We start from the raw sequence: 22,096 nt of genomic DNA, 5'->3' as shown, positions 1-22,096 counted from the left end.
AATACATACATGTAACAAGTTCAGTGAAATGAATCTAAAAGTATCATAAAACTCGGTATCACACATTTCTCACCTCCCATTACATTTTCTTTATTTCTATATTCACTTTTGACACTTCATATATACAAGGACTCCGAGTCCCTAAAATTTATAAATCAACAAATAAATAAATTGTATCATCCTCTCCGCGTTCAGACAATTTACATCCACTTCTACCGAGGGTTTGTTTCTTCGACCGAAGTGTGGCGCATGCCGTGTGTGGAATAGAAAAAGGGGGCCCTGCGGACAAGGGGTTCCACTCGAAACAGATTAGCATTGTATCCACCGAGGACTATCGGCATGGTTTTCAGATCTCGTTGTAGCGATACGCGGCTGGTTCGAGTGTTGCGTACGGAGATATATCCCGCGATGTAAGTGGAGGGGTGTCGGTGCAACGGGGGTTGGAAATTCGAGCCAAATGTGCAGCTAAGCAGCTACTTAGGGCCATTTGACGCTGCCGGGGCTTTTTGCGCGTTCCTAGCACGGTGCACAGTTCGCATCCTTTATATAATTTGAATGGGAGATTTAGTTAGCGGATTTAAATTTAAAACGAGGACTGATGCGGATATTATCGCACCGCTCCTATTGTACTTCCACCGAACGACCACCTGACGAGTTTTATACGCGGCTTATTGACGCCGTATGTCTTTATCTCTTCGTTAGGGTGAACCTTAAAAAGGTTATTTTTGAATTTCGACTGTCCCACTAAGTAATTCAAAAAGTAATTCCCTAATTTTTTTCACATTTTCACCTCTAATCTAAGCCCCCCGCAAAAAGGATGGATTTCTTCATTTCAAATACACGTGTTTCGGATACATTATCGGTATATGTTTTATTGTAAGAGTAGTAATGTTTTGAAAAAATGTGTAACTGCGAGGTTTTAGTGGTCATTAGTGCTACTACGTGAAAAAAATTTACATCATCATATACCAGGCAATATCGACAAATTGCACACCGTGGAAATCTGACTTTTTTTTTATTCAGAGGAAGTGAAATTTCGTCTAGCCCACTAAAAACTCGTAGCTACAGATGTTTTTGAACATTGTTACTCCTGCATTAAAATATACATTGTAAATTTGTCCGAAACACGTGTATTTTGAATGGGGAAATCTACCCTCTTACAGGCAGGTGTCAGAGTTGAGATAAAAATGTAAAAAAATTAGGGAATTGTTTTTCAATTATTTAAAGTCGATTTAAGGTTTAGGGTTGGGGAAAAAAATCGTCAACACCACGAATACGTTGAATCTATGTATTTTCTCGTCGCGCCGAAGTGAGAATGAGTTGAGAAGATTATTCAGGCAGATAATTCCGAGCAGCAGCCTCGATTTATCCAAAGCGAGGAGAAACAAGCTCGCAAAGCATCTCCCAGTGGGCATATTAAGGTTGAAGGTTGCGGAGCCGTTGAGGGGTTAGTTTTGGTAACAAGCAGGTAAGGTACGCCGTATACGTGACACGGTTAGTAAAGCCAATGCCGGCTTTGTTAAGCTTGAATTCGGAGAGCCTTTGATACGTGTACTTGCGCGCTAACTAACCCGACCCGAAAGGCCCGTTCTACGACTACACGCGATACATTTCCAACTTGCAATTCAATTTCAGCTGGTATACGTAATTTTAATGCCATTGTGGCTTAGTCGCGGAGAGCCATGAAGAGCCCCCGAGACAGAGGGTGACTAACGCAACCCCCGCCGAAACTCGCCCTATTCCTTACATGCCGTTCAATTTCGCCTCGTTCGTACTGCGGAGGGCGAAGACACCTGCGGATATTCGCCAAAATTCCATGACTTCGAAAGTCTTGCGAAGAGAGTGCAAACGAATCGAAGGAATTCTGCATACGGCACTGAGAGAAATTTTTAGTTCCGGTTACCGCTCAGTCCTTAATTATTTTCATTTTTTACCACAATCGAAAAATATAGTTCTGGGTAGAAAATGAAAATTAGTTTTCTAGCTGTTACCGAAAAGTCTTGTATCCGTTACTATTCCTTCTCATTACGATCGCTGTTGCTATATTTTCTTGCAACTGTGTTGCGAAAATTTAATGCTCGTGCAACGATAAATTGACGTTAAAGCCTTGCTTAGCTAAAAAAGTAGAGTAAACCTCACAAACTGATTTTTCGTTGCAGTTACCAAAAAAGGATCGACGATAGTGCAAAATGGTTACGCGTACCACGTTTTTCGTAATTCCAACAATATTCAAACAGTTTCTTTAACGATACCCGTGTTACTCAATTTTTCTATTTACTGTAACAAATGAAAATTTTCTCAGTGGGTGATTTATAACAATTAGCTTGCAATTTTGTGATCTCGTTGTAAACAATAATTGCAAATGTTTCATACAGTCGAATTACACTGTTATTGAATCATGAGGTGTATTTTAGCACCTATGATTTTATACGGTACCTTTCTTCAATATTTTGTAACAAATGAAACACACGAACGAATTATTGCTTTCAAAATTACTGAGATATGAAATTTAAAAAATCGATTAAACCAATTTAGTAAAAATTATTTCCAATTCCCTTTAACGATTCTAAACGGTTCCAGAAGATCAGAAAATAATCCGTAAAATTTCAGCACAGTAGTTTATAACATCATCTTACTATACGCGTCTCCAAAATTACAATAAAGGATAATTTTAGCCACAGGAAAGTAGAGAAAAGAAACGGTTGTTCCTGGGATTCAGAAGCTGTTATGAAAACATTTCAAAAAAAATCAGAACATTTCACATGCTGACAAATTAAGAAACGATCTTGTAAGCAAGATTTCAGAAAATGATTTACACATTTTTGTTTTTTTTCATACGCATTCCGTTCACGAAGTTTTCCTCAAATCGTAACTCTGACAGTCTGATAATAATTGTTGTTTTTGTTTCTCCACCGCCTGTGACATCGATTTTCTAGATTTTTGCAGCTATCCATTTCGGAATAGTTGACTTTTCTCCGCAAATTCACAGCAATGAATTTTGACAATCATGTTTTACAACGACAAGAAAGCATTTTTTTCCCGCTTACTGTACAACGTTAAAAAGGGATTTTCAAACATTCTCCATCCATTTTTCCTGTTTCTTTCGTTCATCACATCACCATGCCGCGAGGTAAAGTAGGTATATAAAGAGGAGAATCTGCGGTGTACAAAGCCCGGTGTCATAACCACTTAGGATCTTGAGAGAGCAAAGATTCTTACCGGGAACGGTAAGCAGCTTTGACTCATAGAGTGGCCGAGGTTATATCTTTATAAATGGATCCACTCAGCCTTGATATACACGGGGTCCATATCGCTCAGCGGATTTGCAAAATTATGCCTTTGTTGGCAAAGGCCTCTTCCCTGTATCTTTTTCACCCTGAGATAACGGCTTTTCTTATAAAAGTGAGAAAAACTTTTACCACCGAAGTCCGCATCGGTCATCATTTTTCCCTTATTTCAACTATTATCAATTTGATTTCTATTCTCCGGTTCTACTTTCACATCTCGGACAAGCTCAACGTATTTACGCAAGTCTCACGCAGAGTACTGCCGTTTAGTCATTGTTAACCAAAAAAAAAAAAAAAATGAATAACACGGCACGCAATTGCGATTGATTAATACTCATTGGTTTTCAAGTAACGTTAAGGCCATAAATGGAATACGATTTAACACGTGTAATCCAATTCAGGGTATAAAGTATTTCGAAATAATTTTGTTCACGTCACATAGCGAGTTCAGAGGAAAACTTTGAACTGATCAGAGCATAAGATGCGAATATTTGTAAGGAAACTAAATCAACTCAATTCCATTGTGAATGATTCGGCAATAGAGAATTTCTTGGTGAAAATCAATGTCGCAATTCTCAAGGAAATTGTATCGAGTACAATTGAATCAGCGTTGACTGAAGACATGCACATATTACCTTGATTGTGGTAAAATTTTCAAAATACTGTTCATGTTTTCGTGGAGAAAAAGCTCTTGACTACCACTCACCGTGTTTCAAATTTCATTCTCTAGAAAATGAGCTGTCTATAATTATAATATATTAGACTTAATTCACTACAACATCAACTAATTATTATTACAACTGACAAATAGACACTTTTTTATTTTCATAAGATCAAATCCGTCGAAAAGTTTAAAGCTTCTTTTATTAATCATGAAATAATAAGCTGTTTGAGAAAGAAAGCTGAATGACCGGAAATAAACGTGACAGATAGTGAACGTGAGAGATTATCAACAACTGGCAAAAAAGATTTCTGCGCTCTTGTTACCCCACGAAGTAACCTGCATTCCTAGTTCCTACGATCAAATCATTATCGATCATGCAACTCCGTTGTTCCGGCTTTACCATCAAGAGATACAGGCTATTCGGTTAAGCAAAATTTGATTTTAAAAAATTGTGAGATAAAACTACGACGTAGATTTATTTATGTTGACAAGATTGCTTTATGGTCCTATTTACATGAAAATAACTTGGGCAAGACTAATGAATAATTGCTGAATAGCGTGCTTCACTCAAACTTCAGCCCTCACTTGTAAGAATGTAAAAATAAAAATTATAGCAAACCCACGAATAATCTCGTTTTCTAAGTATACAAGATATGTGTTCAAATTATTTTTTTCTTGCAATCCTACGTAACGTGATAAAGTGTTTCTATGTTACACTAAATTGCGACATTTATTTTTAAACACCAAAGAATACATAACACCACAAAAGCAGTTTCAATACATTAATATAGTAATTATTATTTCATCGGACGTGTATTTTTGATATTTTAAATCCTAGGACACATGGATATTTAAATTTATATAGTTTCATCTGGCAAATGGAATTTCTATAACTTTTTTGAAATTTCAATGCATTAAAACGGGGTCATATTCATTCTTTTTCACATTGTTTTTAAATCCAATTGTAAGTTTTTATTTCATCGTTATAGCATGATCAAAACTGCTAAGCGTAATTGGGTTGTCAAAAATTGAGAATGACGCTTATTATTACTCTTTATTTCCACCTAGCTATTTGCCGTTTGAAGACATTCTCATTATTAGTTTTAACACATTCCACAGCAGATCCTGATCAAGTACGTATTTAATTTTTTTACCACCCCTTTTTAATGGTAAACAGAAAAATCCAAAATACATCGCCGACGATGTGACGATACTGGCATTGATGAATATTATTACACATATACTGATGAAAATCGGTAGCTTTGTACGATATTGTTAGTCGCCTACCAATCTATTGCCTAACACAACAATTCGTGATTATAATTGAACTTCAATTATCCAGAAATACATTATTTAAAATAGAGACGAATACAGATTCACGATAAACAGGAATTAATATTCAGATGTAAGCCCCGCTATGTCTATAAAAACAAAATATTACACAGTAATTTTACATTATCTGACATTGTTTCATAGACGAGATAGACGGGTTTAAGTAAATTCGATCATTTTTAATCTTCTGTTGTTGCTTGTGCAGTATCTAATATTATTTCAAACGAAAACGGTGTAAAACTATATCCAAGACCAGTGTAGAATTTGCTCTGGAACTCCACCCTAAAGACGAATAGGACAAATTGTTGAATAAGTCGTATAGAATAGTGATGATTTGTGTTCGTAACTTTTAACAAATGGTAACTTACCAGTGAAGACGCAACGTGTGGAGAAAAGCAGATAACCCTTCCATCAAAACTAGGATACCGACGGTCAGAACTGCCCAAACGGCAAACGCTGCCCACAATATTATACCACCTACGTACCCTTCTTGTGCTAATCCCCTTCGTAACACCATGTCCCAAAGTACTTCAGACAGTTCTAAAAATTGCAGAATAATAACAGTGCCAATTGAAAAAGTAACGTAACATAAAATCACAGGTCACAGATTTATACGCCAAATTTTCAGGAAATTTGGTGAAAAAAAAATTAATTCATTACAGCTGGTTACTTACGTGCATGGGCGAGTGACAAAGCCCAGAGTCGAAGGTAGGAAGCAGTGTGAGACACACTGCCAAGGACGTATTCAATGGTGTGGATTCCCTGATGAATCCATACCTCTGACATTTCTTCTTCTTCTTCGCCGTGTCCGCCTTGAGGGGCAGGGGGATTTGCCGCTGCAGCTCCGGGCGCCCCTTCCACATCGCCATTTTCAGTTCCATGATTGTTCAACTGCGGCAGCGAAGAGTTCGATTAAAGTAAGAGTTCGAATAAAAATGAAGACACGTGAATGTGAGATAAATATTAATAATATAAACCTGATAGTGCTGCCTCTTGTTGCTGCGCATGATCATAACTGGTTTAACTATCAGCATCCAGGGAACGCAGAGGAGCGCAATAATGACTAAAAGTTTTTGCAGAACGCCTTGTCCAGCATACATCCATTCATCGCAGCCTTTCACTTGTGGCGTATCTTTGAAGAGAATCATGTTAATGAAAGTGATGAGTACCGAGGGAGCGCAATACGACGAGTATTTGATATCTGGAATATGAAAATTACAATATTTAGCCTTCGAAACATGATTAATGGTGTAAATTTATTGAGTATTCATTTCGTAGAATGAAACGTACCGGATGCAGGTCCGTATTTTACCCACTTGATGAACATAAGAATGACCATGTACAGGAAAAGGAAAACCAGAAAAATAACTTGGGGTATAAAGAGGGCGAAGATGTTTTCAATTTTTTTGAAGTAAAGGTAATTCCACAGCCCGACGGAAACACCGAATAACATGTGAATGATACCGATGATTATAGAGATCTTCATTTTGTAGGAGTTGAAAAATATGATTTTGTTTTCAGCCAACTGCCAGACTGGATCCATCCCAAATGGATAAGGAGTCTGGTTGAAATCTGTACTGTTCGGATTTAATTGCAACACCGAGCTATGTTGAAGCGTACTGATATTGTAATTGGAGGACCAGTATGATCCGAATATGTTCAAAGATTTCGAGAAGACATCGTTGTAAATTAGCCCCGTATAGATAGAAAACAAGCCCATAAGGAAGACAATGTAACGACCAGCAAAGAATATATTCCAGATTTCATTGTCAGATTTTTGAGCCGCGAGAGGCTTTTCCTTCAGTACCATCCAACCGGCAAATAGAAACATGAGAAGTCCGTGGCCAGAGTCGCCAAACATGACAGCGAATAAGAATGGGAAAGTGATTATAGTGTAAGGGGCAGGATTCATTTCTCTGTATGAGGCAACACCGTATGCATCGATCAATGCCTGGAAACCCTTTGTGAATTTGTTTGTTCGATTGTACGTCGGCGGGTCCTCGAACGTCTGCATACGATTCAAAATCGGTGGTACGGAACTTCCGCTGCGTTCCTGGAAAAATTCAACCATCAGATTTGCAGAATTAAAAACTCGTTACGAGTCACTGAGATTCTGCACAAATGATATCAGAGAGTAAACGATTAATTTAGTAAATCAAGGTATATACGTACAGTTCCACGACGCAAAGCTAGTTGAATAGTCTCGATATCCAATACCGGAACCCAGCACTCGGCTATTAAACACTTTTGGGTAACATCCAAGTTGAACAAGTTGAGAGTATGGTAAATGGCTTTGATCTTTCGCACTTTTACAAACCAATTCTTTATATTCTTAGCCGCAGCTACCAAGACTCGGTGTCGATGATCTTGCGTTTGGCCGAGAACCTGGAAAAAAATATCTCAACTTTTAAAATGAATCTCCAGTAATATGATTTGAGTACGATAATGCAATAGCGGATTATTAAAACTACAATATTGGGATAAAAACACGAGTGTTTAAATTTATGTGTGAAATGACCTACCGTGTTCAAATCTTCGATACGTGTTGTAACACCCATTGCCATTTGACGGCGGTCTGCCGGAGCCTCAGGGCAAGGATAAAGAGTGGCGCGGAAACCTTCGCATATTTTCTTGACACGAGTTTTCAGCTGGTCACCTTGGAAGAATATGATGAAAACCGACTTGTACACTTGGTCGCTCTGCGAGAAGCAAATTAGATTTTTAGAAGAAGACTTGATGGCTATCTTGGCGTACCTGAACATAGTTTTATATCTTTTATACTCACTGATGATGGATCTTCGAGTGGGCTCTCAATTTCAGCCTGACGTAAGAAAACATTTCCACGACAAGCACGCCACAACATGCGTTCAAACGCTGGTATGCGTTCTCTGAGAATAACTCCAGCGACGAAACTATTTATTAAGAATTAAATTTGAAACATACATGTTACAGAAGAATTTGGTGAAATATGTATACATACAGGGCCTAGCTATGGATTTAGATAACGTTATTAGTAACTTTTAGTTTGCCTGGTGTTCATAGAAAATATTTTCCAAATAAATTCAATTGTAGTGTAATACACAGGACAGCGCTGTTCCTGGTATAGAATAAATGAATTTTCTGTTTAACAATAAGTAGATTTTGATTTCGATTTTTGAAAAATATTTTGCTACGTAAAGAGTTTTTTAAAGGTAATCTCTAATATTTTATTCACAAAATACACGTAAGTGTTAAAGGAAACGAATGAAAATATATAGTATGTAACGATGGCAGTTACAGACAGGATATTTTCAAGTTTCAATCCTATTGTTGATTATTCAATAGGTATACACACCAGAGCGAAAAATACTGTATGTATATATGTTGTTTTTTTCTTTTTTCTTTTTTTTTCTTTTTTTTTTCTTGTAGAGCGCATCTGAACTTACTACGGCAGCAATATACAAATCTGTCTCGCATAAATCATAAGAGTTAGAAATAAAAAAAGATAAATCATATCGTAGTTAAAGTAAAGAACAATGTGAGTCGATATGATTCAATACTCATTCAATGAAAAATTTTCAACATCCATTTGAATGACAGGAATATGATATAATAACTCAAATATTTATGAGGAGACCATGTCGAATTGTGTATAACAGCAGGACGATGATTCTTGCAGCCATGGTCGCTTACATACCTTGGAAGATTTTTAGTTCTTCTCGAATATATTTAATTATAAATTATATATAATATGATAGACTTTCAAAAGACAACAACGACACTCAGACAAAACAACAGCAAACCAAACACTTGCAGCTATTACATGATACGAGAAAAGTATTGTTTAATGAGCATCGCCGGATTATTTGATTTGTTCAGCTTCTGTTTAGTGTTTGAGGTGTTCGGTCTATTTTATGCATTAACAGAATAGAATGTTTCTAAAGATTTCATTAAAGGATGGTAGGAAATGATTTTCAAATTCCAACAACACGATATAATGCAAACAACACGTAGCTAATATTTTTAATTGTACTTTATTTAGGCAATCGATATCAACCTTATATGCACGTTTTTATTTCAGAATAGATAAATAATCAATCTATGATTTCAGAATCAACAAAGAAGCCCGAGAAAATCATGAAAAAAAAAAACAACATAAAAATGAAAATAAGAACTGTCTGGGAAACTATTTGTATATTGTCTGCTGTCTTAAGGAGTAAAATAGTGCTTATTATTGTTAATACAACTATTAGGTGGTCATAGAGGAAAGGGAAATAGGGCAACTACAGGTACGCTACGTTCTATGGTACAACGTATGTATTATTTCATAGAGGTGAAAAAGTGATTCAACAATTAAAGGTTGTTTATTTTCTCATTTTTTATGTTTTTGTTCCGTTTAAATTGTTCAGAATTTGTTCGAGAAAGGATAGATAGCATTCCATAGGCAGGCAGAAATCCACGAGTGCAAGTCCCAAGGCGTAAGAAAGTCAAGTCGTATGATACTACCATGAAACTTTTACGACTATAGAATGCTAAAAGAGTTTGAGTGTAGCACAATATCAACAATTTATTTCTTGAAGTGAAAAACGAAAAAAAAAAAAAAAATGAATTTTAGACTTATTGATGAAAAAAAAATGCATCATCTGAGCTCGTACAATTTCCAAAAACTAGCTTCTCGTAACACGAACACGATTCGTTAATACTATTTCTGTACGTTTATCAATGACAATGGAGAAAAAAAAAAGAAAAAGAAAAAGAAAGAAAACTATACATAATTGAAGACGTTGATTCCAAATATTTCGAAGCATTCGTACAAGAGGAGACCGCGAGCCAGATAATTATGTACCGGTCTCAGAGTATGCAAACGAACAATACAAGGTGTATATTCGCAGTTTGCTTTCGTAGTCTAATACTAAAATCTTACCATAGAAGATGAGCTCGCAGAGATATAGATGAGAGTGAAATTTGATGTGTTAGTAATGTGCTCGGTGAATAACTAAAGTAGGGGTGTTGGTATCATACTAGCACCGATGTTAAAAATAGGGCGGAGTGTAACTAGTCGAGGAGGCATCTAGGTACGTACCCCAGCTGTACAGGACCGAGGGTAGACTGGCGGGCGATATTATCGTCACTAATCAGTGCACGTGTCATGGACTCGGTGGGGTTCAAGCCAGCGTGCTCTTGCTGACGACACAACAGACAAGACACAACCACATTAGCACACTATATACGACCACAATGCTTCAACGCCACTCTGTCTCAACGCGGGTTCTTGGCGTTCATTGTGCTGGTATCAATGAAGGTACTCTTTGCATCTTACGGCTTACGACATTTTCTACCTAGCCGTTTGCCAAAAGGGTAATAAATTGTATTCGAAAAAAGTTTGCCTCAAAGTTCATTTCAATGGTTATCGTTGTGTGTAAAATTTCGTCGCTTTGTTCACGTACGTTTTATGTAAACAATTGTCCAAGCAGCTAAAAAGTCTTCAAGCGTTAGAACCTAGATGTATTCTTTGATGTCGTCAGAGTTGACGGTCCAATATTGTCGGACGCGAACTGTGCGTTTCGACTTGAGAGAATTTAACGAGAAACGCCTCCACGAGGTAATATAGTAAAAATGTGTATACAAAGTGACAAAAAGCGAGAAAACTGATTATCTACACGTGAGGTGTGAAGTGCGTGTTTCTTATTCAAAAAAGAGAAAAAAAAAACGGAACTCAATACTTTGAATTAATATGGTTATTATTTAATTATCGATAAGTTCGAGATTTAGATACTTTGTTGTAATTTTATTACGACAACCGATATCTACCGATATACATGTGATTTGATGATGCAAAATGATGCCTCAAGATGTAAGAGAGTATTTCAATGCCATTGCGCTTGATCCAAATATAAATTGCCATTTTTATTGCTGCAATAAACTTTAAACTCATAGCAAGTCAGAAATTTTCCATCGTTTGCCGTGTCTCTTGGTTGATATATATCTTGTACAAAAGTACACATATAAAAGAACTGACCATTTCAATATGTAAGCGGCAATTCTTATTTGATTCAATATTAATAGACACTTCAAAAAACATAATCGATCGTTTGTTTCTTTTTTGTTTAATTTCTATTCATTATTATTCATTAGAAATTTTTACCCTAAAGTTTCAATCAAACCATTCAAAAATAATAACATCAGTGTACAGAGTGAGTGAGTTGGAGACTGTATTATAGTTTTATATTGGAGTATATATACACCTGTAAATTATACATACATACACTATACATATAGTGTGTGCATGATTTTGTACATTGCCTATGAAAAAAAAAATAAATAAATAAATAAATAAATAAGTAAAAAATACAATTTTAATGTCGGTTATCGTTTTTGGTACGAGTAATGATGTATATGGTACATGAATGTAAGAGGGGCAAGCATATAAAAAATAAAAAAAACCGCACCGAGCAATATAAATCCAACGATCAAGCAACATGCAGATTTTTTGCCAGGATTGCGAATCTAAGCGGTAGTTAATTTTCTCAGATCTACTCGGTCTTACAATTAATCGTCGAAACGTGAAGCTGCACAAGGCTTTTAGAGCTGACGTTTCTCAACGATAACTTGAGACAACGAACGGATTGAATGTCGCTGCAAATTATCCTGCTAGCCAATTTGACAAATTATAGTTATCGTAAATCTAAGAAAACTAACAAGGAAAAAAGCTGGTGCTGCTAAATGGCAGTGTTAAAAGAAATACATGTTCATACATACCCATGGCCACACCATCATCATTTAAATGTTATTCACATGACATGTCTCTACATGTTTGATCTGAGTAATAAATTTGTCGTATCGTCGCGTATGGGCCAAAAAATAAGAAATAAAAATTAACAAATAAGATTCAAATTTGTTTTCAAAGCGAGCGACAGCTTCGTGTTGACAATAATTCATCGTCAATAATTTCACAAGATTCTTTTACTCATACCTAATTCGTATTAAAAAAAAAGTAGACACTTCTCATTTTCTTCATTTCTCGAATAAAACTGAGCGAGTGTATTAAAAATTCTTCTATCTTGTGCTGCACGATTATTTTGATATTTTTGTCTTTCTTTTTGGTTTACTTATTCATATAATAATACTTGATTTTTCTAAGTAATAAAAAAAAAAACGGAAAAAAAACGTATCAAACAGATATTATCCGATTGGTAACAAATAAACAAAATGTTATTTTCAACAATTAATAGCCAACAGTCGCGTTTGTCTTTCAATAGCATCGATAATTGTCAAAGCATTTTTAAGCTGCATTTTATTCGAGTTAAAACGATCGTCAATTTGAAACACTTACAGGCTTCACAAGCCAAATGGACCATTACTGAAATAAAGCGCAACCATATTCATTTCAAATCATTATTTAGTAATTATTTAATATGCATCTGATACTCGTTCAAAATCCGTTTGGCATACAAACAGAAACTAAAGCTGAGGCCCCGCGTCTTCAGATTTTGTTCGTTTGAACGATACGGTGCCAAGGTTGAATTTTCAAAAATATAGTGTTCAACGACCTGAGCAAACTTGTGTCCGGATCACAAGCGTATAGGATAAAATGTGATACGTCTTGCTTGTCAAGTTTTCGACACGTTGTTTCACCGAACATTCAAAGTTTGTCTTCCCGTAAATGAGGTGAATAATTCTAAAGAGAGAAGAAATTCTTTCTGAATTTGTAACGAAAATGGTCAAATTTTATTCTCAGGGTAGTTAAGTGGCAGGAAATGCCTGTCAGATATGTACTATAAATACTCGTTATGAACCTGACGAAAGATTGGAAATATCTAACATGCGACATTACGATAGCAATAATGGAATATTTTCAACAATGAATCAATAATCAGTGCTATAATTATCATATCTGATTATTGGATTTGCGAGATAAAATTTCACAGATAAAAATAACGAGAGTACAGGAGTGAAGATAGAAATGGACGATTATAACGAGGTGTAATTTGAAAAGATACGAATAATATGCTGATTAGTTTGTGTCAATCAAATTAAAATTTCAACACCGAATGCAAAGTGGATATCTCATTTGTACGAAGTGATCGTTACGATTATAGTTGAAAAATATCATCTCGTTTCAAGTTAATCGCAGCTAATAATGCCTTGACAATTATCAAAATTTCATTACAGATATATTTTTGTAGCATTGGGAATATTGTTTTACAGCTGCAGGCAGACATTGAGCATGAATAGAAAAAAAAAAAAATTAAAAAAAATAAATAAATCAATAAATAAATAAAAAAATAAATAACCAACAGATTATCAGAAACAGGGTTGTGCGAACGCCAAAATATAACGTTTGATATCAGCTTGCCTGAGCGGGTTCCTATAGTGCGCTCCTATGGTGTCTGCTGCAATACACAGGTGCTGCAACCACACAACACGCTGACTTATTGCGCTCTCTACCGAACACTTTGTTTCAATGCCTGTCCCAGATTACATGGATATTTAATTGTTTTTTTTTTTTTGTATCTTAAGTCATATTATTTTCAAAACTGGGATAAGAGCATTATTTTTTTGTATTTCGAAGCAGTATCGCAACACCTTATAGCAAACTAATGCCAAGCCTAACTGCCTAAACTTAATTTAAGCTCTTGGCGTTCATAATTTGACATGTAATGACCGAGTACCATGACGCGGTACAGTGCATAAGGTGCATGTGGTATTAAAATGTTGATGAAAAAAAAGTAGAAAATAATCACACAGAATCATGCATATTGTACAGTCTATGATCCTCGGTCACTATCTTCTATGGTGCAGAGCATAGCGTTCATACAAAGCTTCTAGGGCACTAAAGTTATATATAAATAAACAAACATTTTCTTATGTCCGCAGTAATGGTATTGCGTCGAAAGAATTATTAAAACAAGACTTTGTTATTGACATCGACAACAAAGGAAAGTATACAAAATCACCTAGCCATCGCAGAGCGTAAACTGTCTACGCAGGCTGCTCTTTTAGTATTTCAATAAAGTCGACGAGTCGAAAACGTTCGATATCTTACAAAGTTCTGTTTCGCTTTCCGCCCCAACGAAGCAAAGAACGATTCGTTTTCTTCGGACAGATAACAAAGTATGACGGAATAAATTTTCAGAAAATCATTAAATTAGATTTCATTGTCCAGGCTTCAAATAACGTGTAAGAAGTGAGAGAACAGCACGCGACAAGGTATTTTGGTCAACATAGAAACTTCTGGAACCCTGCGCTCTGCATTCTGCAGTGTTACGCCACAATTAATTACCCGAGCTTGAGAGCCTGGCCGCCAGCGCGGAGGCCCTCTTCGCCCAGCAGGGTGACTTGCTCTTCCTCGCGGCTCGGGTCTGCCATCTGCGACACGACACCTCCGTGCTCAGCCTGGCAACAGACACGTATCACCCCTCCTCATGCCCTGTCTCCCCACAATGTTCTTTTTTTTTTCTTTTCTTTCTTTTTCCCTCTCAAACTTTGGGACGTGGAAAACCGATTCAAATTACAACGGTATGCGTAATATCGCCCTTGAATTGGGCCGAAGAGAAGGACTTGGATAGGAGGAATTTCATATACCTTCATAGCATTAGGAACGACGTATCGCTTGAATAATTCAACGGCCAACTTTTCTCTTACCTCGATAATTTTTTGCTACCAAAAAGGAAGTCTGGCTAATTTATTATCAACGTTCTGTTACTAATTCTATGAAGTAGAGTACATCAATTTCATAATAATATATACAGTGCTAATACAGTAAGTAGGATGATGCAGGTTTATCATAGTAAGCGACGATTTCTAGTGTGCGAAAAAAAAGAAATTACAGAATTGATAATATAGCAATCAATTAACAACAGCGAAGGATTTCTTCATCACTTATTCCAGTCACTTAGGCATTGATTCTGAATAAAACTATTACCATCATTAGCGCATCTACAAAAATCTCAATCTGTTTATTCGAACAATTGACATTTTATATTCGACAAGCAAAACTGTAAAACGACAAGTAAATTCTAACGTTAACCAACCATATTGTAATGCGAATGTAGAATGCCACCGAAGTAAACTAATCAAGTCTTTACGCCACACAAAGCCTTAAGATAATCGGATCCTGCCAAAATTATCGCGTTTAAATTATAATTTACTACAAAAAGGATGGAAGATTGTTGCCCAGAATTAAAAAGTACACGATTCCTGTTCAAAAACTAATTGTTTGACGCTTATTGAACGTAATAGCTGCAACTAGTATTCTAAAAAATGAAGAAAACATAGCAATGACCAATTCTCATGGTCAAATAGGTCGACAAAGTGAAGAAAAAGGACCGAACACAGATTACATAAGTAATTGATTATTTTAAAGTAATGTATAATGGGTAGTTTGGACGTAACCGTTTAATGTGAATAAATCTCATGCTACTGGATAAATTATCGTACACATGCGTGCGATATTACTCATACCTATTACTCATAATGAATGACGGAAAACTGTATTTCTTGATAAGAGTTTCATACACTTGACAAAGTAGACAAGCATTCTTATATAAATTACTCGCGCTAAATTGTATAAAATATATTGTAGTATCAAAATATCAAATTCAAACGTTGAAAAGTGAGAAAAAAAATATCGCTACATTTTTATAACACAAATTAACGAATAATTCAAACCAACAAATGGAACATTTATGTATTACACGTAACAACTTGAAGGTTCATAACAATTGGAAAGTGTAAATTTGATTATGTAAAAAATTTGTTTTTATAACAAAATCGTGGATGTTTATACGAATAGAATCAAATTATTAACCGCGATTGTAGATGTTGAGAGCAGAAATATGAGTTCAAAGTAAATCTTTAGCGATCGGGTGCCAAAATTACGGAAGAATTAGCAGGATCAATCCATGCTGCGGCTTGTGATATATTCATGCATAGTTAACGCTTACTTGCTGTATGTAACGTAGGTGATAATTCAGTTTGCTAATAAGCAACGTGGTTTTATACCAAGCTGATAAGATAAATCAATACATCGGTTTACAGTACCAGTTAACACTGATCTAAAAATTATCTTTCAAAGCTGGGGAACTGACTTTATAAACCAGCAATAGAAAATAGAGAGATACGTAATACGCGTTACTTCTGAGAAGAAATTGAAAAATTTTCAAAGCATGCGAATTTGAAATTGCGGACAAGAAGTTTATAATTTCATAGGTCGGATCACGTGACTAATTGATTTACAAATCTTACGATCATTCATATTGTTCTGATTACTACATGTAAGTAAATCCACTCAATGTCACAACTTGTGATAAGATTTAACGTTTGAAAAGATAAAAGTGATTCTTTGCTTCCAAAATCGTTAAATAATGGAAGTAAAAATAGAATCTAAAAATGAAATGCTAAAGGTGTTGAAGTGGTTTGCAGTATTATTAATTTTGTATTACTGATTCAAATTATAAGCGTGAAATAGTTTTTTTTTTACTATTCTCACTTCATTCTCTTGACTTCGTACAGCCCATTAACTTTTTTACATTTGCCCACATTATCCAACAAATTATCCCACTTGGACAGTTTACGTAAAAATGTGTACATTTTTTACAGATAACTTATATTACGAGTTACCGTGTTACGTTATGTAAAGGCTTAGTGTTTAATGAATGATTTGTGGAAATAAAGATGAATTTAACGCATATTTCTTAGCCATATGAAAATCCTATTTTCCCATGTATGAAATTATAAAGCTTCATGCTTTACTTCCGTGACGTAATAGATCCAACAAAGGAAATAACGATTATATTTCATACTCAGTGTCACGACAGAGAAACCTTGATACTATATGACGTAGTAGCATGTGACTTAAAGACGAGGTCAAATCACTGCCTACTTTCTACCATGGCTGGCTAAATTTATGCTATGTATGTATAAATGTACCCAACTTCTAAGGACGCGGACTATTTAGTATGATATAGAGAAATAAAACGTCTGCATATATTATATTATATAATATATTAGTATGGAGCAAATAATTGACATCGATTAATTCTAATCAACTCAAACTACCAGAGAATGAGAATTTTCAGTTAGACCAATCGTAATAGTAAGTCAGGCCATTTGTAAGTATAGGCGGTAAAAAAAAAAAAAAAACGTACACTACTCAATGCCTGGAACTATAATTAAGTGGCAGAATTGATTTATGATTTCAGTTTAATCTCCAAAGATACGAGTATCAAAACGTAATTGATTTTTAGACACTTTAATCTCGATTCTGATGAAATTGATTTTTATGATTAATAATGGATTAAAAAGAGAACTAGGATTTCACAAACGCTGATATATTTCATCTTTTTTCAAGTTTGTTTCAAGATAACGTATAAATTCTTGGTTCGATTCGCAGACAACGTTCAACTAATTTCATCATATTTCCGATAGTTTGAATAGCAGAATACATCGTTGGAACTTATTCGGATCCGGCTGTTACCTACATTCACGACTGCATTCAAATTACACCCAGATAAAAATCCCGTTTTATCTCATGCTTGAACAAGCAATGTCATATCGAAAGAAACGATTATCATTTCGATCGCACTTCCGGCATACTGACAAAATGACAAATATAATTGTACAGACAAAAAGAAAAAAAAAAACAGGCACAGCGGTCTGTTTCCAGTTTTCAACAAACGATACAAGGTTTACCAATAAACTGACGATTCGATATACGTTCATAGGTTGAAAAACATAACTACGATAAGCCCCACAATCATACGAAGAAATTTTTTTTTTTTATACGTGCATTGGAACTGGCCAAGACAACAATTAAACGTGTGTAATTTTTCAAACCTTGGAAGTGTTTGGGTTTTATTAGGAGGAAACTTGTGTTGGTCACAATACATAATTCGTACCGTTCGTTGTTTTGTATGCCGAGAAAAATGTCAACCAGACGGACGATCATGCGCTGGTATTATTTCTTAATCGGCATTGAAGTTAACAAGAACAGTACGAAGTGACGGGCAAAGGAGTTGTTTGAAATGTAATAACGGGGAGACAGAGCGTAACAAGTGACTTGTGTCTGTTGCAAGGCTGCAACCTTTGTTAGTTGGCAACAATGACACATAAACATCCCTAGAATCACTCAACAAAATAATTAGTAACATTAAACCCAGACAGCGTCACAGGCTTATTCTTTTTTCGTTTCGTATCTTGTTTCCATTTTTATTTTTCTTTTTTTTTTTTTTTTTTTTCATCCAACTAATATCTGTATTAGTCTTACTTTTATCAAGTAATACATACTAACAAAACGAATGGTGTTTTATTTCATTCGTGGTAAGTAAAGTGCCATGGCATTCTGTTAGGATTTGAAGAAGCAGAGAAAAATAACTAGCATCAGGTACTGTGGTGCAAATTTTATAAATTTTTCATGCATTTTGAGATCTCGGATTGTTTTTTCTTTTTTTTTTTTTCTTTCATATTTTAATTAGCTACGCAAAGCGCCATCCGTATACAATTTACAATCGTGTATGTCGAATGAAGATTCTTATAAGCGGAAACTGATAATATATATGTTTGCAATGAAACCATTATACTTCAGTAAAGTATAAAGTTAATTTTAGATATTCACATTCAGCAGCATACGAGTAGCAGTAAGAACTAAAAAATTAACGTATGATAATGACAAACCAGGTTTTGTCTTTGAAGAATGAAAAGTTTCTTTCTGTTTGAGTATAAATATGCTTGTGGCAAAATGTTGAAATGAAATATTTGTTGGAGGCTTCGGATCTCTTTCAATTCAAAGATACTACCGCATCGATGTTAATGTTAATTTTCCAAAATGTTATATAATTCACAAACTAAACATCGTGCAAATACGTTTAGTACTATTTGCGAATAAAATGGCTGTGTGAAAACCAATGAATATCAAAATATTCTTCTTTGCCCTTCACCGATTGAAATTAGATTACTTTTCAAATAATATTAGTAAAAAAATTTCTTAAAATAGCTTCCTACTGATATTTGGAAACACAAATCAGGATTAAAAAACAATATCTTTTGTGGATTTCAAAGAATATGTTGTTACCACGATTAGCGATTACGGCTGAAATTGGTAATAGTTTGACTCTAATTTCCTCAGCTATTGTTTAGACGCTTTACATAAGTTTTCTTACACCTCAAAAGTAGATATCTATGACCGCTTGACGTGTTTGATGGAAAACTTTTTATGACGCAGTGTCTCTGCAGCAGTTAATAACTCTTGCGAAGTATAATTAGCTGCTTTTGTTTGGAAATGTAACACGCCTTGCCTCACATCTGAACGCAGTTAATGTAGAAGCACTTCTTGTAAAGTAGAAGTCACAGGACTTATTAAAGATGTTCATAACGCGATACATAAAATACAATTGATCACATGGTAGTAAAATAATTCATTCTTTAGTACATTCTCCTTTCACAATAATATCAAAAAACTTTATTACGAATATCATGTGATAATATGATTCTTGATCTGCTGAATAATAATCATGTAAAAGAAAATTTTCTTTTAACCAACATCAGCCGGTCAGGAATATCTCTTTCATCGGAGGAGCACATAAACCACATTAATGTTAAAATCGACTTTTCTTTTTTACAAAATTACAAGTCCACAGCCATGATATACCCGCCCTTCTTACGTATGTTAATAGAACAGTTAATGATTCGGTACTTAAATCCTTCCATACCAATTGTTATATAACACAGAACGAATATAAAGGGTGATTTTACAAAACCAAGAAAATAAAAAAGGAAAAAAATTATAATTATCTTCAGTATCGAATATACATCCCCTGACATAAGAAAAAAGGGAAATTAGATTCTTACCTCTTCAAAGAAAACCTGAGTCTTTCTCAGTATGTGCTTCAGTTCGGTCAGCTCTAGGAAATTACGCTTTAGAGCTTCAGCGTTTTGGTTTACTTCACGCAGCTCATTTTCAAGCTTCTCAAAAGTCGCTTCAAGATCAATCATTTCTCGGGGCTGCGGCGCCTCCGGATTTTCACCGGTATCGAGCATTGGGATTCCATCCTTCTTAATTTCTTTTTCCAAATACCGCAATTTCCTCTCCATTTCGTCGCATCTCCGTACCTCGTTGACAAATTTTCGTTGGAACGCATTGACGTCTGGATTTAACTGCCCAATCACAAAGTCAGTGTAAATAAAGTTACTTCTCAAATTATAAAGCGAAAGTTATTACAAGACTTATTTGACAAGCAGAAGACCTGATTTCATCAAGCAAATAAATGTACGATATTCAAAGAAGAGACATTCAGGCAAATTTAATACAAAATTTCAGAAATCAGACAAATTTTCTATGCTTAAAGTTCACAAACTTTTCTAATTTTCTGACTGAACAATTCGTCATTCCCATATTATTCTTCTAATTCTCATGTTGATCAGATTAAACTATAAATTCATTTTATGCCATTGAGCGAAATGAAGGTAAGCAGGCTACTCAAGAAGGTAAAATAGGAGTTGTAACAACATGATAAACGTAGGACATAGACTACAACATACTTTCCCTAAATTCCAAAGATCCTATCAGATGTTCAGTTTGTAACAAACCTAAGTTTAAGGAAAAGATTTGACAAATTGATACATTTAGATGTAAAGAAGTTTCTAAATCCATTGAATGGTATAAAAATTAGTCTCCACGTTACAGTTTGAGAGCAAAAAAAAAATGAATATTTAGCTAGTTCTTATGCGCGTCCAGTGACGATAACGAGCAATGGTGAAACATAATTTGTCGATCAACATCTGAAACTTTTTTTATACTGAGTCGATAACTATAGATGGTAGTTGGCGAATAATGAAAGTTTATTGTACAGCCATAAAATTGTAAAAAATCTTCTAGAATTATTGCTGCAAAAGTTGCTAATGTTGTTCACAACCTAAGACGACAGTGGCAATTGGACGAAGGTTGTGTGGTGAAAAAATATTTTCTGAGACAATGCTCAAACGATTCTTGGTTGAGAATCGATTACTTCCGATAGAGGATAACAATATCTGTAGAACGTACACATCGCATAAAATTGACGACGGAATTTTCCCCACCCGTCATTCCGCTCTTACAATTAACATGGAAATTTCACAATTGGTACAATAAGATGTGACCAGGCGATCAATACGGATGTATGGAAGGAGGAAAATTACCATGCGAGAGGTTAAAAATATTCGGGGTTATGATATCGCCTAGGAGTATAATATCGTACGAATTAAATTAGGAGTTTTAAACTCACGTCGCGGAATTGAACGAGGCCCAATTCTCCGAGCTCGGACACGCAGGCATAAGCTGCTTCGCTTTGGAGGAAGAGCTGACACAAGGTCATCTCCTCGCTCCGAAAAAGGGATCCCATCTTTGCGTTTGTTCTATGAAAAAAACTGCCGTCAAAATAACTGTCACTGTACAGTGTATCTAGATTTTCATTACCGGGTCAAAAGCTCGGTCCGGACGTCGATTTCGGTCGAAACTCTTCGGCACGATCAAATTACCACCAACGTAGACCGAAGACTGCCGACTAGTCACTGCTCACTGCTGCAATCCGTTCCGCCCACTCGGCTCTCGCTTGCTGAATACTATGAATAGAACACGAAAGATGCCGAAGCTGTGCAAAAGCCGACTTTAACCGAGCGCCGATCGATTGATCGGTCACGCGCCGCTTCCCTTCGGAAGAAAAAATACGGCGGAAAATTTATGACACATAAAACCGTGCGTAAAGCCTTTCAGAACAGGCGTGTATATACATATGGGTATCCGTCGGTATTGTGTGAAATCACAGATATAGGGAAAAAAATTGGACGGTAGGTGTTGACG

At 35.5% G+C, this 22,096-nt stretch overlaps 1 protein-coding gene across 5 annotated transcripts; it reads right to left on the bottom strand.

The window, feature by feature from the left end:
- Positions 1 to 4,662: 4,662 nt before the first annotated feature.
- LOC107225179 (V-type proton ATPase 116 kDa subunit a1) lies at positions 4,663 to 21,872 on the bottom strand. 5 transcript variants are annotated; one of them, XM_015665549.2, is made up of 12 exons: positions 21,713 to 21,872; positions 21,522 to 21,651; positions 20,110 to 20,415; positions 14,546 to 14,658; positions 8,069 to 8,195; positions 7,806 to 7,982; positions 7,456 to 7,668; positions 6,574 to 7,336; positions 6,261 to 6,484; positions 5,958 to 6,174; positions 5,652 to 5,823; positions 4,663 to 5,565 (listed from the first exon to the last, which is right to left on the bottom strand). In XM_015665549.2, exons 2-12 carry the CDS (start codon positions 21,636 to 21,638, stop codon positions 5,463 to 5,465), a joined length of 2,532 nt encoding a protein of 843 aa, XP_015521035.2. In that variant the 5' UTR covers positions 21,639 to 21,651; positions 21,713 to 21,872; the 3' UTR covers positions 4,663 to 5,462. The 5 variants fall into 5 exon arrangements, with proteins under 5 accessions (XP_015521035.2, XP_015521037.2, XP_046592394.1 ...); XM_015665551.2 differs by having other exon boundaries at positions 14,546 to 14,631; XM_046736438.1 differs by lacking the exon at positions 14,546 to 14,658 and adding an exon at positions 13,619 to 13,671.
- Between the last annotated feature and the right edge of the window lie 224 nt (positions 21,873 to 22,096).

Source organism: Neodiprion lecontei, chromosome 4 (genome assembly GCF_021901455.1).
Source record: "Neodiprion lecontei isolate iyNeoLeco1 chromosome 4, iyNeoLeco1.1, whole genome shotgun sequence".
NCBI lineage: Eukaryota > Metazoa > Arthropoda > Insecta > Hymenoptera > Diprionidae > Neodiprion > Neodiprion lecontei.
The sequence above is the reverse complement of the archived record's forward strand: the minus strand, read 5'-3'. Positions and strand labels throughout refer to the sequence as shown.